Below are 12942 nucleotides of genomic sequence, written 5' to 3' on the forward strand. Positions count from 1 at the left end.
ATATTATGGTGGGCACTGTATATCCAACTCTCTCTCAGCATCACCTTCTGAAAGATCAGGCTATACCCAACCTAAACATCAGAACAGTATCCCAACTGTATGATGCAAACTCAAAGATGTCACTGATCACATGAAACAAGAGGGGCTTGTTATCTTTTGGAGTGGGGTGGGAGGGGGAAAGAAATATAACCTAAAGTAATGGCAGCAAAAATAATTTTAAAAGATGTTCACATGGCTTTGAGGAAACAGGGAGCTTTTAAGTTGAATTGTAACTTACAAGAAACCATGATCAGCATCACGGATCACCATACTCATTGCAGCTGAGGCACCTTGATACCCCTACTGAAATATTAGACAACATGATGTGATTTATTCCCTTAATATGCATGACAGCCGGTTGACAAATTGGTACATAAATGAAAGCTGTAATTAAAATTTTCAAAAGCCAATTACTCTGCCTGTCAAAAATCTGAAATTAAAACAGAATGTTGGAATGACTCATCAGGGCCAATGCAGTGCAGAACAGCAGCAATGTTTCAGGTCAATGACCTTCTCGAACCGAGAAAGTTGGAGATCAAAAATCGAGGAAATGGGAGGGGCAGAGAGAACTAAAATGGAAAAATAAACGACAAGACAGAGACCAAGAAAAATTAAGTGACACAAGTGAAGATGGTAATGTCGGCAGGAGGATGATGATAAGATGTAGTCCTGGAATATACACAATTAAATACAACAAATGAAATCTAAAATATCAGAAAGAAAAATTAAAGCAGAGTATATATTTGAAATGCAAAATTAGAATGGCTGATCAGATTCAGATTCAGATTCAATTTTAATTGTCATTGTCAGTGTACAGTACAGAGACAACGAAATGCATTTAGCATCTCCCTTGAAGAGCGACATAGCAAACGATTGGGGGGGGGGGGGGGGGTGGGTGATTGGCAGTCACTGAGGTACGTTGTTTAGTAGAGTGACAGCCGCCGGAAAGAAGCTGTTCCTCGACCTGCTGGTTCGGCAACGGAGAGACCTGTAGCGCCTCCCGGATGGTAGGAGGGTAAACAGTCCATGGTTGGGGTGAGAGCAGTCCTTGGCGATGCTGAGTGCCCTCCGCAGACAGCGCTTGCTTTGGACAGACTCAATGGAGGGGAGCGTGGAACCGGTGATGCGTTAGGCAATTTTCACCACCCTCTGCAGTGCCTTCCGGTCGGAGACAGAGCAGTTGCCATACCATACTGTGATGCAGTTGGTAAGGATGCTCTCGATGGTGCAGCGGTAGAAGTTCACCAGGATCTGAGGAGACAGATGGACCTTCTTCAGTCTCCTCAGGAAGAAGAGACGCTGATGAGCCTTCTTGGTCAGAGTAGAGGTATTGTGGGTCCAAGAGAGGTCATCGGAGATGTTGACTCCCAGGAACCTGAAGCTAGAAACACGTTCCACCTCCGTCCCGTTACTGTGGATGGGGGTGTGCGTGCCGCCTCTGGACTTCCTGAAGTCTACAATGAGCTCCTTGGTCTTCTTGGAGTTAAGGGCCAGGTTGTTGTCAGCGCACCATGCTGCTAAGTGCTGGACCTCCTCCCTGTAGGCCAGCTCATCGTTGTTGCTGATGAGGCCAATCACCGTTGTATCATCTGCATACTTGATGATGGTGTTAGTACCATGTACAGGGGGGCAGTCATAGGTGAAGAGGGAGTAGAGGAGGGGGCTCAGCGCACAGCCCTGAGGAACGCCGGTGTTCAGGGTGAGGGTTGAAGAGGTGTGCTTGTCTAACCTCACAGACTGGGGTCTGTTGGTTAGAAAGTCCAGTATCCAGTTGCAGAGGATGATCTGAAACTGGCTGAAGAAGGGTCTCAACCCGAAACGTCACCCATTCCTTCTCTCCCGAGATGCCGCCTGTCCCGCTGAATTACTCCAGCATTTTGTGTCTACCTGTTGAATCAAAGTTGAGCCTCAAGAGCTACAATACGCCAAATTCAGATCTGCAGTCTCTAGTATCTCCGATGCTTTGAGCTTTGGAGGCACAAGAGACTGCAGATTCTGGAATCTAGACCAATATACAAATTGCTGGTGGAGCTCAGTGGGTCAAGCGCCATCTGAGGAGGAAAATGAATGGTCAACATTTCAGGTTACAACCCTACATCGGTATCATTGAATCCAAATATTTCAGTTTCACCCCTTTGCTTCGTGGATACCATTTAACCTGCTGCGTTTCTCCCGCAGATTTTTTTTTTTTTTTTAAACCATACTGAACTTTGTTGGAAGGGCCCCAGCGGCCAACGATGTCAGAATAAGAGAGAACAGGAGAATCAAAGTGACAAGCAACTGGAGATTAAGGGCAACCCTTTGCAAGATGAACCAAGTGTTCTGCAAACCCGCAAGAGGTGCCATGAATAATAATAATAATAATAATAATAATAATATATTTATTTATTAAGCACATTTAAAAACAACCCACTTTGACCAAAGTGCTGTACAGACCAGAACAGGTAGACACAAAGAGAGCGAGGGCAAACAGGAGCGGCAAGAGGTGACGACAAGCAGCCAAACACAGCGGCATGGCCATCGACCTGTTACAGCCACACGAATAAAAAGAACACAACAAACGATAGAATTTACCATAAACATCCCCCACAGTGGAATCAACGTTTCCCACTGAGGGAAGGCAACAAAGTTCAGTCATCTTCCTCTTTGGGACAGAAGTTTAGGGGTAATTAAGGGGTAATTAGGGGTAATTAAGGGACAGAAGTTTAGGGGTAATATGAGGGGGAACTTCTTTACGCAGAGAGTGGTGGCGGTGTGGAATGAGCTCCCAGTGGAAGTGGTGGAGGCAGGTTCATTGGTATCATTTCAAAATAAATTGGATAGGCATATGGATGAGAAGGGAATGGGAGGTTATGGTACGAGTGCAGGCAGGTGGGACTAAGGGGGAAAAAAATTTGTTCGGCATGGACTTGTAGGGCCGAGATGGCCTGTTTCCGTGCTGTAATTGTTATATGGTTATATGGTTTGTTGTTCACCCGTAGTTGGGGCCTTTAAGGCCTACGCATTTGCCGCAGCAGCAGCCTGATGTTTCTGGCCCTCTCGCCGGAATGATGGAGCTCCGCCGTCGGAACGGAGAACACTCTCAGTGGCTTGGCGTTTCCGAATCGTCCAATTCCTACCGGAGACTGCAGCTTCCTAAGTCCACAGGCCGAGCTGGGAGGAGATTCAACGCTGGCGACCCTCGGCAAAGATCCCAGGCTCGGCGACGTTAAGAGTCAGCGCCGCCCACGGCTGGAAGCTCCGCAACCACAGCTCCACGATGTAATCAGCTGGCCCAACACTCCAGAGCTTCAACACGGCGATCCTTGATAGAAATCGGCCGCTCCGCGCTGGTAACTCAGTGCTGCGCCGCCGCTGAAACTCTGGCCGTTCTCCGGCAGGAAAGGCCACACCAATCCAGATGGTAGGCCGCGAGGAGGGTCGAAGATGGGGCTTGGAGAAAAGACGCATCCTCGACCAGGTAGCGGCTGGATAAAACAGTTTCCTCCTCCTCGTCCCCCCCCCCCCCTCCCCCCTTAACCCTTTTGGGGTTAAGACCTGAAGTGGGCGCATGTGCGCATGTGCAGATCTCTTCTAGAGTGTGCGCACGCGCAGGACATTTCTAGAGTGTGCGCATGTGTGAAGTATTTCGGGTGGGAAAAGCCTGCGGAATCAGCCATGTTTGCCAGACGTTTCTGAGTTTGCGTATTGCAGAAATAAGTTGCTTAAAGCTTAAATAAAGTTAAGTTAATTACGAGTAGTGAAAGTTTCATTTATCTCACAACAAGACCCTCCTTTAGAAGGTGTTGAGAAGTGCTTCTGTCCACATCTGCAAACCAAATAGTGAAGGTTCTACTACAAAGCTATTATAGACAGGGTGGGCAAAGATTTTAATCCTGCAGTAATGAAGGAATGGAAATCCATGGTGTAGGTCTTTGAAAGGAATTAGGAGGCCATGTTCCCACAAACCTGCTGTTTCTGCACTTCTGAGCATTGGAGGTGCTATTAGGAAGACTCAACACATTGTGTGCACACACTGTAGCCAGCAGACAGGCTACATCAGATTGAGAAAGTCAATGTGTGAACTTCTGTTGTTCTTATAATATTAATTTGAATAAATGCCACATTGTTAGACAGTCTTTCAAAATGCTCCGGGGAAAAAAAGATGGAAATTTCTTCCTGTTGTTACTTCCCAAACTAAACATTAGTAATGTTTGCCTAACAGCTTTCAAAAAAATACATCAAAGTTCAGTGAGATGACAGAACGTACAATGTTGGGCTCTCCCTCACAATTATCAGGCAATACTTTAAACCAATCCATGTACAAGCTCTTTTTATTACATTGGAGGTATTTATAGATTTCCGATTTGGACCTTTCGTCTCAACATAAAATAGGTTTCAAGGTCAGTTTATTGTCAAATGTACCAATTAAGGTACAGTGAAATACGAGTTGCCATACAGCCATACTAAGTGAAAAGCAACAAGACACACAACCACGTAAAAGTTAACATAAACACTAGAGGATCCCACAGTCCTCACTGTGATGGAAGGCAATAAAGTTCAATCTTCTTCCTCTTGTTCTCCCGTGGTCGGGGCAGTCAAACCACCCGCAGTCGTTGCGATCAAAGCCCCCGCAGCTGACGATCAAAGCCCCGGTCGGGGTGATCAAAACTATCGCGTCGAGAAACTCTCCGCGGCATGGAGCTCCCGAATTGGCCTCTTCTTACCAGAGACCGCGGGCTTCACGATGTTCCAGCAAAGGGATCGCAAGCTCCGCGGAGATAAAGTCCCACAGACTTCCGCAGCTTGGAGCGCCGGGTCAATCTCCAGGAAAGGCCCCGCCAACTCCACGATGTTAGGCTGCAGTGGGGACTCGTATACAATACGGAAACAAATAGCATCTCTGTCGAGGTAAGAAAGTTCCCCCCCCCCATAAAACAAACCAAGGAACACTAAAACATACTTTTATAACACATACTAAAAATATGCTGTTAATACAGCTGGTTAATACAGTTCTAAGAAATGTTGCATGACCAGCTGATCTCTTTATTTTTAAGGCAAAGTTTCAGTATAGCAGCGGCTGTACAAAGGATACTGCAAGGAATGTCACTTTGCACAATTACAATTCTTGTTAAATTAAGATTCTGGAGGGTAAGTCATACATTTATGGAGCAAACGTTACAATTTATTTTAAGCAGACTCTGGAAAATTCCCCCAAAATTGGTCGGAATTCCAGATCCCCCAGCTCAAAATAGAGAAGGAGCATTCTGATGGCACTGAGCACCACTGATCTTCTTAAACTCCTTTCAGATCTGTCCGTACTTCGACTCCCGGCACCCGAAAACCAACCACATCGACCTCGGACTACCCTTGATCGGACTTTGTTGGTTTTACCTTGCATTAACCGCTATTCCCTTATCAAGTATCTATGCAGTGTAAATGGATCGGTTGTAATCATGTATTGTCTTTCTGCTGACTGGTTCGCCCGCAACAAAAAAAATATTTTCACTATACCTCGGTACACGTGACAATAAACTAAACTGAACTGAATATGTGACACATGGTGTTAGAGCTATTGGATGATGAAATCAATTAAACTTTGAACATCGCATTGAAAAAGGTGGGGAGGGTCCCACCCATTGAGAGTATGTGGATCTGGGCCAAGTGCAACTGAACCATGTGCTTCAGTTAATACAGTAATCATGAAACAAAAAAATATCCAAGCTGCTGGGTTCCAGTCACATAGACTGTGAAAAGAACAAAGGCCGTACAGGAAAGAGTTTATTCCCTGCATTCAGCCAACCACAATAGACAAACTAAAATCGGACAACAGATCTACAGTAATTTTACCATACGACAAACCCTCAAAAAGACATTAGGGAATGAACTCAGTGAATGACAAGCACACCACGACATACCTAGAAATGAAATAGCTTGGCTTTAGCAAATCTTCACCTTTAAACCAGGAGCAGGGAGAAATTCCACAAAATGTATGCGAGGATCCATGCAAGGGTCAGATTCATATTCGGAGTATCACTTGAACACAAAGTATCTGGTCATGGTCAATTCTACAGAAGAAACGCACGCTAGATGTATCTATACCAAGATTAAAGCGTCAGATAAACCTTACATTTTAAGTTGACTCAGGAATAACTCGGCATATCCTCCTGAAGCAAGCCACTCTTGAGGTGTTGTAATTAACGAGTTAGGTGTTGCAATTTTTAAAGGGCCTGTCCCACTTGGCGATTTTTTCGGCGACTGCTGGCACCATATCAGTGTCGCCAAAAGATTTTGAACATTTCAAAATCCAGTGGCGACAAAATAATGTTGCGACACTTGAAACAACACCGCACATCTTACGTCATCACGCCGCAACTTTTTCGGCGACCTGATACGTCAGTCAATGATGCCGTCAGTCGGCGAAAAAAATCGCCAAATGGGACAGCCCTTAAGACCACAATGAAGTCGGCTGGAAGATGCTCTTTGAATGTGTGAAACCCAAGGAATATAGTTTCAAGCAAATTTCTGTCGTAGAATGGAAAGTCATACTTTTACTCGACTATTACAGAACAAGAGAAGGGATCGTACAAATTGCTTCGGCAAGCCATCATTGCAGCAGCAGAACTCGTACCAAAAAATATGTGGAGGGTGTCATGGAACAGGAAAGCCAAAAATATGAAGAGATACAAAAGTGAACCTAAAGGAGACACACACCGTACCATCACAGATATGCCAAAAACCCACCAATGGTTTGGAAACAATGAAGATGAAGTCTACGTCAGACTAATGTTGGATGTGCCTCTAATGTTGGTGGTAACTTGGCACATGGCACAATACACCCCAGATCAGACACGTTGTCCCATGCCAGAGGAACAGGTCTAGAAGGATAGTCTGTCTCCCAAATATCTGGAGGACCTAATATCAAATGACTATCCTACCTTCCTGTTTTCCCTCACCACTACCCTTCCTTCTACTGTTATGCAGGGGATAAAATATTGATATCACTTCAAGCATTGTAGCATGTGCCGACTGCTTTCCACGTTGAGACAATTGTTCCTGTCTGGAAGCTAATATCCAGAAGGTCTGTCTGCCTGCAGAGCATAAGAAATTCTTACTCGCTACCTTCAAATGCTTTGGTGTGAATGATAGACATGAACCTAGCCTTACCCCCACCCCAAACCCTTGAATGTGTTGTGTGGGAAGGAATTGCAGATGGTGGTGTAAACTATAGATACAAAGTGCTTGAGTAACTCAGCGGGACAGGCAGCATCTCTGGAGTGAAGGAATGGGTGACGTTTCGGGTCAAGGCCCCCTCTTAAAATGTGTTGTTCTAGTCGGAAGATAATACCAAATAAAATAGTTGAATCGTTGATCCTCGGGCAACATCTCGTTCTCTTTTTCATTCATGGAGTGTAACGGACATTGTAGTGGAACTTTAAAGTACCAACAATAAAATTCTTGCATTTGGTACATTTCCTGTAAGCTTTGTTCTTATTCCTGGAACATATCCAGGAACGTTATTAGTATCACCCACATAGGGGTGTCGGTCTACCCCACAACAGAAGGGGGAGGGGATGTACAGTTTGATAGCCACAGAGAAAAAGGATCATCTTGGTGGAACAAGTCTGTTGCTGAAGGTGCTCCTCAGCTTGGCATGGAGGGGGTGAGGGCTGTATTGTTCGCTGCTCCGCAGTTTGAGGAGCATCCTCCCCTCCAAGACCACCCATGAATCCAACGCCCTCAGGACGGAGCCAGCCTCCCTGATGAGTTTGTTGATCCTGTTGACATCCGCGGCCTTCGCCCTGCTGCCCCAGCACACGACAGCGAAGAAGATGGCACTGGCTACCACCGATTGGTAGAACATCTGCAGCATCTTACTGCAGATGTTGAAGGAGCGGAGCCTTCTCACAAGGTACAGGCAGCTCTGCCCCTTCTTGTGCAGGGCCTCAGCGTTCCTGGACCAGTCCAGTTTACTGTCCGGGTACACTCCCAGGTATTTGTACTCCCTGGTAAACTGCACATCCACACCATTGATGGAGACAGGGGTGTTCCTCTCCTCCTAAAGTCCATCACCAACTCCTTAGTCTTGTCGATGTTGAGCTGCAGGTGATTCAGCCCACGTTGATTGATTGGCCACTCTACAAAGTCGTTGATTACACCTCTGTATTCAGCTTCCTTCCCCTTACTGATGCAGCCTACAATTGCAGTCATCCAAAAAAAACCCACAGGAGGGCAACATTCCCCCCTGCCCCAACTAATTTTCAACAGTTGGCAGATAGGAGAGCAGGGAAACATCTCCCACTTACCTCAGCCAAATATATATCCACCAACTGCACTGCCATTACAAGACCAAGCTAAATGTGACAAGTAATGTGCAGACACAAGGAAATGCAGATGCTGGTTTACAATGAAAAGAGAAAGTACTGGGGTAACTCAGCGGCTCAGGCAGAAATGCCGTCTATCCAAGTTCTACATAGATGCCACCTGACCCGTTGAATTACTCTAGCACTGTGTATCTTTTTTTTTTGTTACTCCAGCATTTTGTGTCTATCTTCCATGGTAATCATGTATTGTCTTTTTGCTGACTGGTTAGCATGCAACAAAAAGCTTTTCACATAGCAATAAACTGAACTGAAACTGATTCAGTCGTGAAAGAGTTAATGGATAGCCGAGCAAAACTGAGGCAAGCTAAAGTGCAGAAAGTTTACTGAATACAGCCCCTGATATATATCTGCAAAAATCAGACGAGCCTCCAGTGATGTAATCACATGTAGATGAGCTTGAAGTCGTCAGAGCAAGCCTCCTGTCTTTTGGTTGGCCAGTTTTCTGTCAGAAGACATCATAAGATGATCAGCATTGGCGGGCTGATTTCAGTTAAAACAAGGTAACACCAAGTCCCTACAGCACATGGCTCTGACAGAGCTCAAAAGGAACAGACTGCAAAATAGAGTGACCAAAAACTTTGCTTTCATGCCAATTTTTTCCCCTCTAATAAGCAGCTGTATTTACTTGTTTTTCCAAATCATTTCTAATCATGTTTCATTACAAATGCACTGTGAAGCATTCAAATATTAATGCTATGTTAGTCCCACATTTATATCAGAAGAGCATACCTATTACATTTACTGGATTATCTTCTCCCTCAAAATGTTTTAAAAAGGTGTTTTAATCCTTTCCAGATACATTTTGCAAGTTGGAAAGAACCTATCACACAGCTGGCCTTTTAAGATCACAACATTTATACGTATTGGTACAAAATTTCACTGAATAGCTCCAACTTTAGAATGAAATTAACACAGCATTTAATCTATTCATAACGTACAGGAAACCAGAGGATGAAGTGCTCTTAGCTAGATTAAACCACAATCAGGAAAGTCAAAAAACAGTTAATAAAGTCTCCTTCAATTATGACAGCATGCATTTCAAAAGCACATTTTAACATAGGAAAACATTCCAAAATGCAAATATGACCACGCAAATAGTGACTCAAAGCCTAAACACAAAGACATCAGGGCAAGGGACAGATGCTTGATAGTCAAAAGTGGTAGGTATTAGGATGCACTTTAAAACATAAAGGATAAATGATAGTCTGGCTTCAACTAACGGAACATAGGTAATACAAAGGAATTCAGGGACATGCAAGGACTCTTGGAGCATCGCAGATCTGAAAAAGTGCCAGGGAGAGATGTGAAGACAAGGGTAATGATTTCAATTTCAAACAATTAGGAACTAGGAGTTTATATGAAATGACTGGGTAACATTTGCAGAGTTCCAAGTATGATTGCTAATCTCACAAGAACACTCGGGTACCTATTTTTTTTAAATCTTTTAAGATGAAGAGGTTAATTTCTGTTTTATGAAAAAGTCTACTTCCACAACATCCCAGCAAGGGCGACTGGCTGACAATTCAAAAGCACTCTTACATGTGCAAAGACAAGGTGTTTCCCAAAACAAAGACTCACAAAGTTTACTCTAGCTATAGTTTGAGGCACTCTACAGGAACAACAAGTTTGGATTCTACAATTCAATTTGCGATCAAAGTTTTAATGTAGGTTGGAGTGCCAGGGTGCACTTGACACTTCTCATATACAAGCAAATATTATAATTGTCATTATCTTTCTAGTAAATTTTACAATCACACATACAGGTAATCAATAACTTAACATCCTACTCATAGCAGTAACAACATTGTTACAGATTATCAGACTGCAAAGTAAATATCAGAGCAGTTTACTGCCTGGTTCTAACTCCTAATAATGATGCAGCAACATTTCCAATAAAGATGGAATCCTTATTTTATGATTTGGATTCCATATATGATTTTGAACAAGAGGCTGCCATTCAGACCATTGAGGCCAAGCTGACTCGCAGTAGAGCAAAGATAGACACAAAATGCTGGAGTAACTGAGCGGGACAGGCAGCATCTCTGGAATGAAGGAATGGGTGACATTTCGGGTCTCGAACCGAAACGTGTCTATAAACTCCCTCATTACTTACACTTACAACTTTTACATTGGACAATTGTTTTACCAACCCATCATTAGGGTGTGGGAAGAATTTAAAACATCCAGCATAACCCATGGGGAAAACGTGCAAACTCCAAGCATACTGCACCTAAAGTTAAGACTGAAACTAGGCCCGACCTGTGAGGCAGCAGCACCAACTACTGTGGTATTGTTATTTATATTGTTTTTGTTCACTCACATGAATCTGGTTCCTTAAATTACAGGAAGGAGACAATCCAATTGGCTCTTTTGACAGCATCTTCCATGAGTTATCAATGATAAGTACCATCCCACCTTATATTTGTACAATTTGAAAAATCGCCTGCTGACAGCACTTCCTTATATATACCAGTCTTTGGAAGCTGACAATAAAATATGATCTGATTGTCTGGGTGTGAAGAGAGCATCTGTCTGCCTCATTCCCCACCCTCCATCTCACCAACCCCCAGCCCTGTAAAATTAAAACTATGTCACAATGACAGAATAATCACTTACACAAAAGCAAAATGGAAAGTGGATTTACTTTTACCGCAGCAAACTTTATATTTATTATATTGGATTTGCAAATATAAAGGTGTGCTTATCTAAAAAGGAAACCAAATGCATGTCCTCAACTTTCAGTAATGTGAGCATATTGATCTCAAAAGCCAAATATTGCCAATCACACTTATTTATATCCACAAAACAGCATAATAACCACTTCAGTGGACACAGGCTGAAGCTGCATTTTTTTTAAAATAATGGAATGGTTGAATTCATCAAAAACAAGGGGTTACACAAGGCTTCAAGCACTTTTCATCGAACAATCTGCGAATTCCTATTGTTGCTGCTGCTGCTGCTGCTGTCTCGGCTAGTGCAGGAACTAGGCGAGTCTAAATCGCAGCAGTGAAATAAAACGGGGTATCATCAATGGACAGAGGAAGAACCCACACAAACATAGCAGCATCCGCGACTGGGCTTCCACCCCCTTCACACACACACACTTGGATTCCAAGGAGTGGAAAGTATTTTTTCATGGAGTCTTTTTTTGATTTTTTTTTTTTTGATTGCGTCTTTGTTTTAATCGTTCGAGCCTCGGTTGTTTAATGCAAAGTCACGTTTGTGCTTCAGTTTGGAGTGGGTTTTTTTGTTGCGCCCTTGTTCATTGCATTAAAAAAAATGGATGTGGCATGAACGTCTGCTCCAGCAGGTAGGGGCGGGCTGTCTGCACGTGTTTCAAATGTCTGCTCAAAAGAGCTTTGCAAAAAATGTGTCTTAACAAAATTGTAGAGTAAGAACGCCCCTGTCAAACTGGGTCTTTTGGGGAAAAAATCTGGACACAATGAACGCTTTTCTTCCCCCAACCTAATCCAACCCAACCCCCCCCAAAAAAAAAAATTCAACACAAAATTAATTATCCAGCGTAAGTAAGGGCAATGCAATCTGATGCTGTTTGCTAGATGCCCCCCCCCCCCCCCCCCTCTGGGCAGGAAAGGATGGGAAGAGCTCCTAGAATGGTTGGAATAAAACTGATGGAAAGCCAGACGAGGAAGTGCTTCTGGTAACATCCAAAAGGAAAAAAAAAATAACCGCCACAATTTTTTTTTTAAAACAAAAAACTGGCATTATCTGGAAATCCCACAATGTGTGTGTGTGTGTGTGTGTGTGTGATGCCAACCCATCTGTTCTGCAGCAAGTCTTCTATAAAACACTGCTCACCAGTTTTCCTGCATCCATTGAATGGCTTCTCTCTCGTTGAATTGTCTCTCGAATTCATATTCCTGCAGCGCCAGCACTGACATGATTCCAGGTTGAGGAGTAGTGTTTTTGTACCAAGTGCTGGCTGTGAGAAACTTAAGCCTTGCTCTTGCTGTTGCTGCCGCCTCTGCTGCTGTTTCTGCTGCTGCTGCTGCTGTGCCCGCGTTGCCGTGATTGATTGTCAGCCTTGGAACCGCGCGTTTGCAGCTCAGAAGCATTCACTTCCTTCTCTTCTCTTCCCACCCCACTCTCTCTCTCTCTCACACACACACTCGTCAAGGCAGTGCCACCAACCTCTGCTACACGCAATCCTAGCTCCCGCCCACCACCGCAGCTTCTCATGGGTTCTTCCACTCCCCTCCCCCTTCTGCTGGATTTCTTTCACTCTTCCCCCCCATCTGCTGGATTTCTTCCCCCCCCCCTCCCCCCCACTGCTGGCTTTCATCCAACACCCTCCCCCCTTCTGCTGGATTTTCTCCCCCCCCCCCTCCCCCCTTCTGCTGGCTTTCTTCCCCCCCTCCCCCCTTCTGCTGGCTTTCATCCCCCCCCCCCTCCCCCCTTCTGCTGGCTTTCATCCAACACCTCCCCCCTTCTGCTGGCTTTCATCCAACCCCTTCCCCCCTTCTGCTGGCTTTCTTCCAACACCCCTCCCCCCTTCTGCTGGATTTCTTCCCCCCCCCTC

General features: G+C 44.5%; 1 protein-coding gene across 2 annotated transcripts in view; it reads right to left on the bottom strand.

Moving 5' to 3' along the window:
* elovl6 (ELOVL fatty acid elongase 6) overlaps positions 1-12562 on the bottom strand; it is a 112803-nt gene extending 100241 nt beyond the window's left edge. Inside the window, exon 1 of one of the 2 annotated variants that reach the window (XM_055645374.1) lies at positions 12222-12562. In XM_055645374.1, the coding sequence (XP_055501349.1) occupies positions 12222-12478 (257 nt within the window). In that variant the 5' untranslated portion in view covers positions 12479-12562. The remainder of the gene's footprint in view (positions 1-12221) is intronic. The other variant, XM_055645363.1, reaches the window with a different exon arrangement.
* Between the last annotated feature and the right edge of the window lie 380 nt (positions 12563-12942).

Source organism: Leucoraja erinacea, chromosome 1, assembly GCF_028641065.1.
Source record: "Leucoraja erinacea ecotype New England chromosome 1, Leri_hhj_1, whole genome shotgun sequence".
Taxonomy (NCBI): Eukaryota; Metazoa; Chordata; class Chondrichthyes; order Rajiformes; family Rajidae; genus Leucoraja; species Leucoraja erinaceus.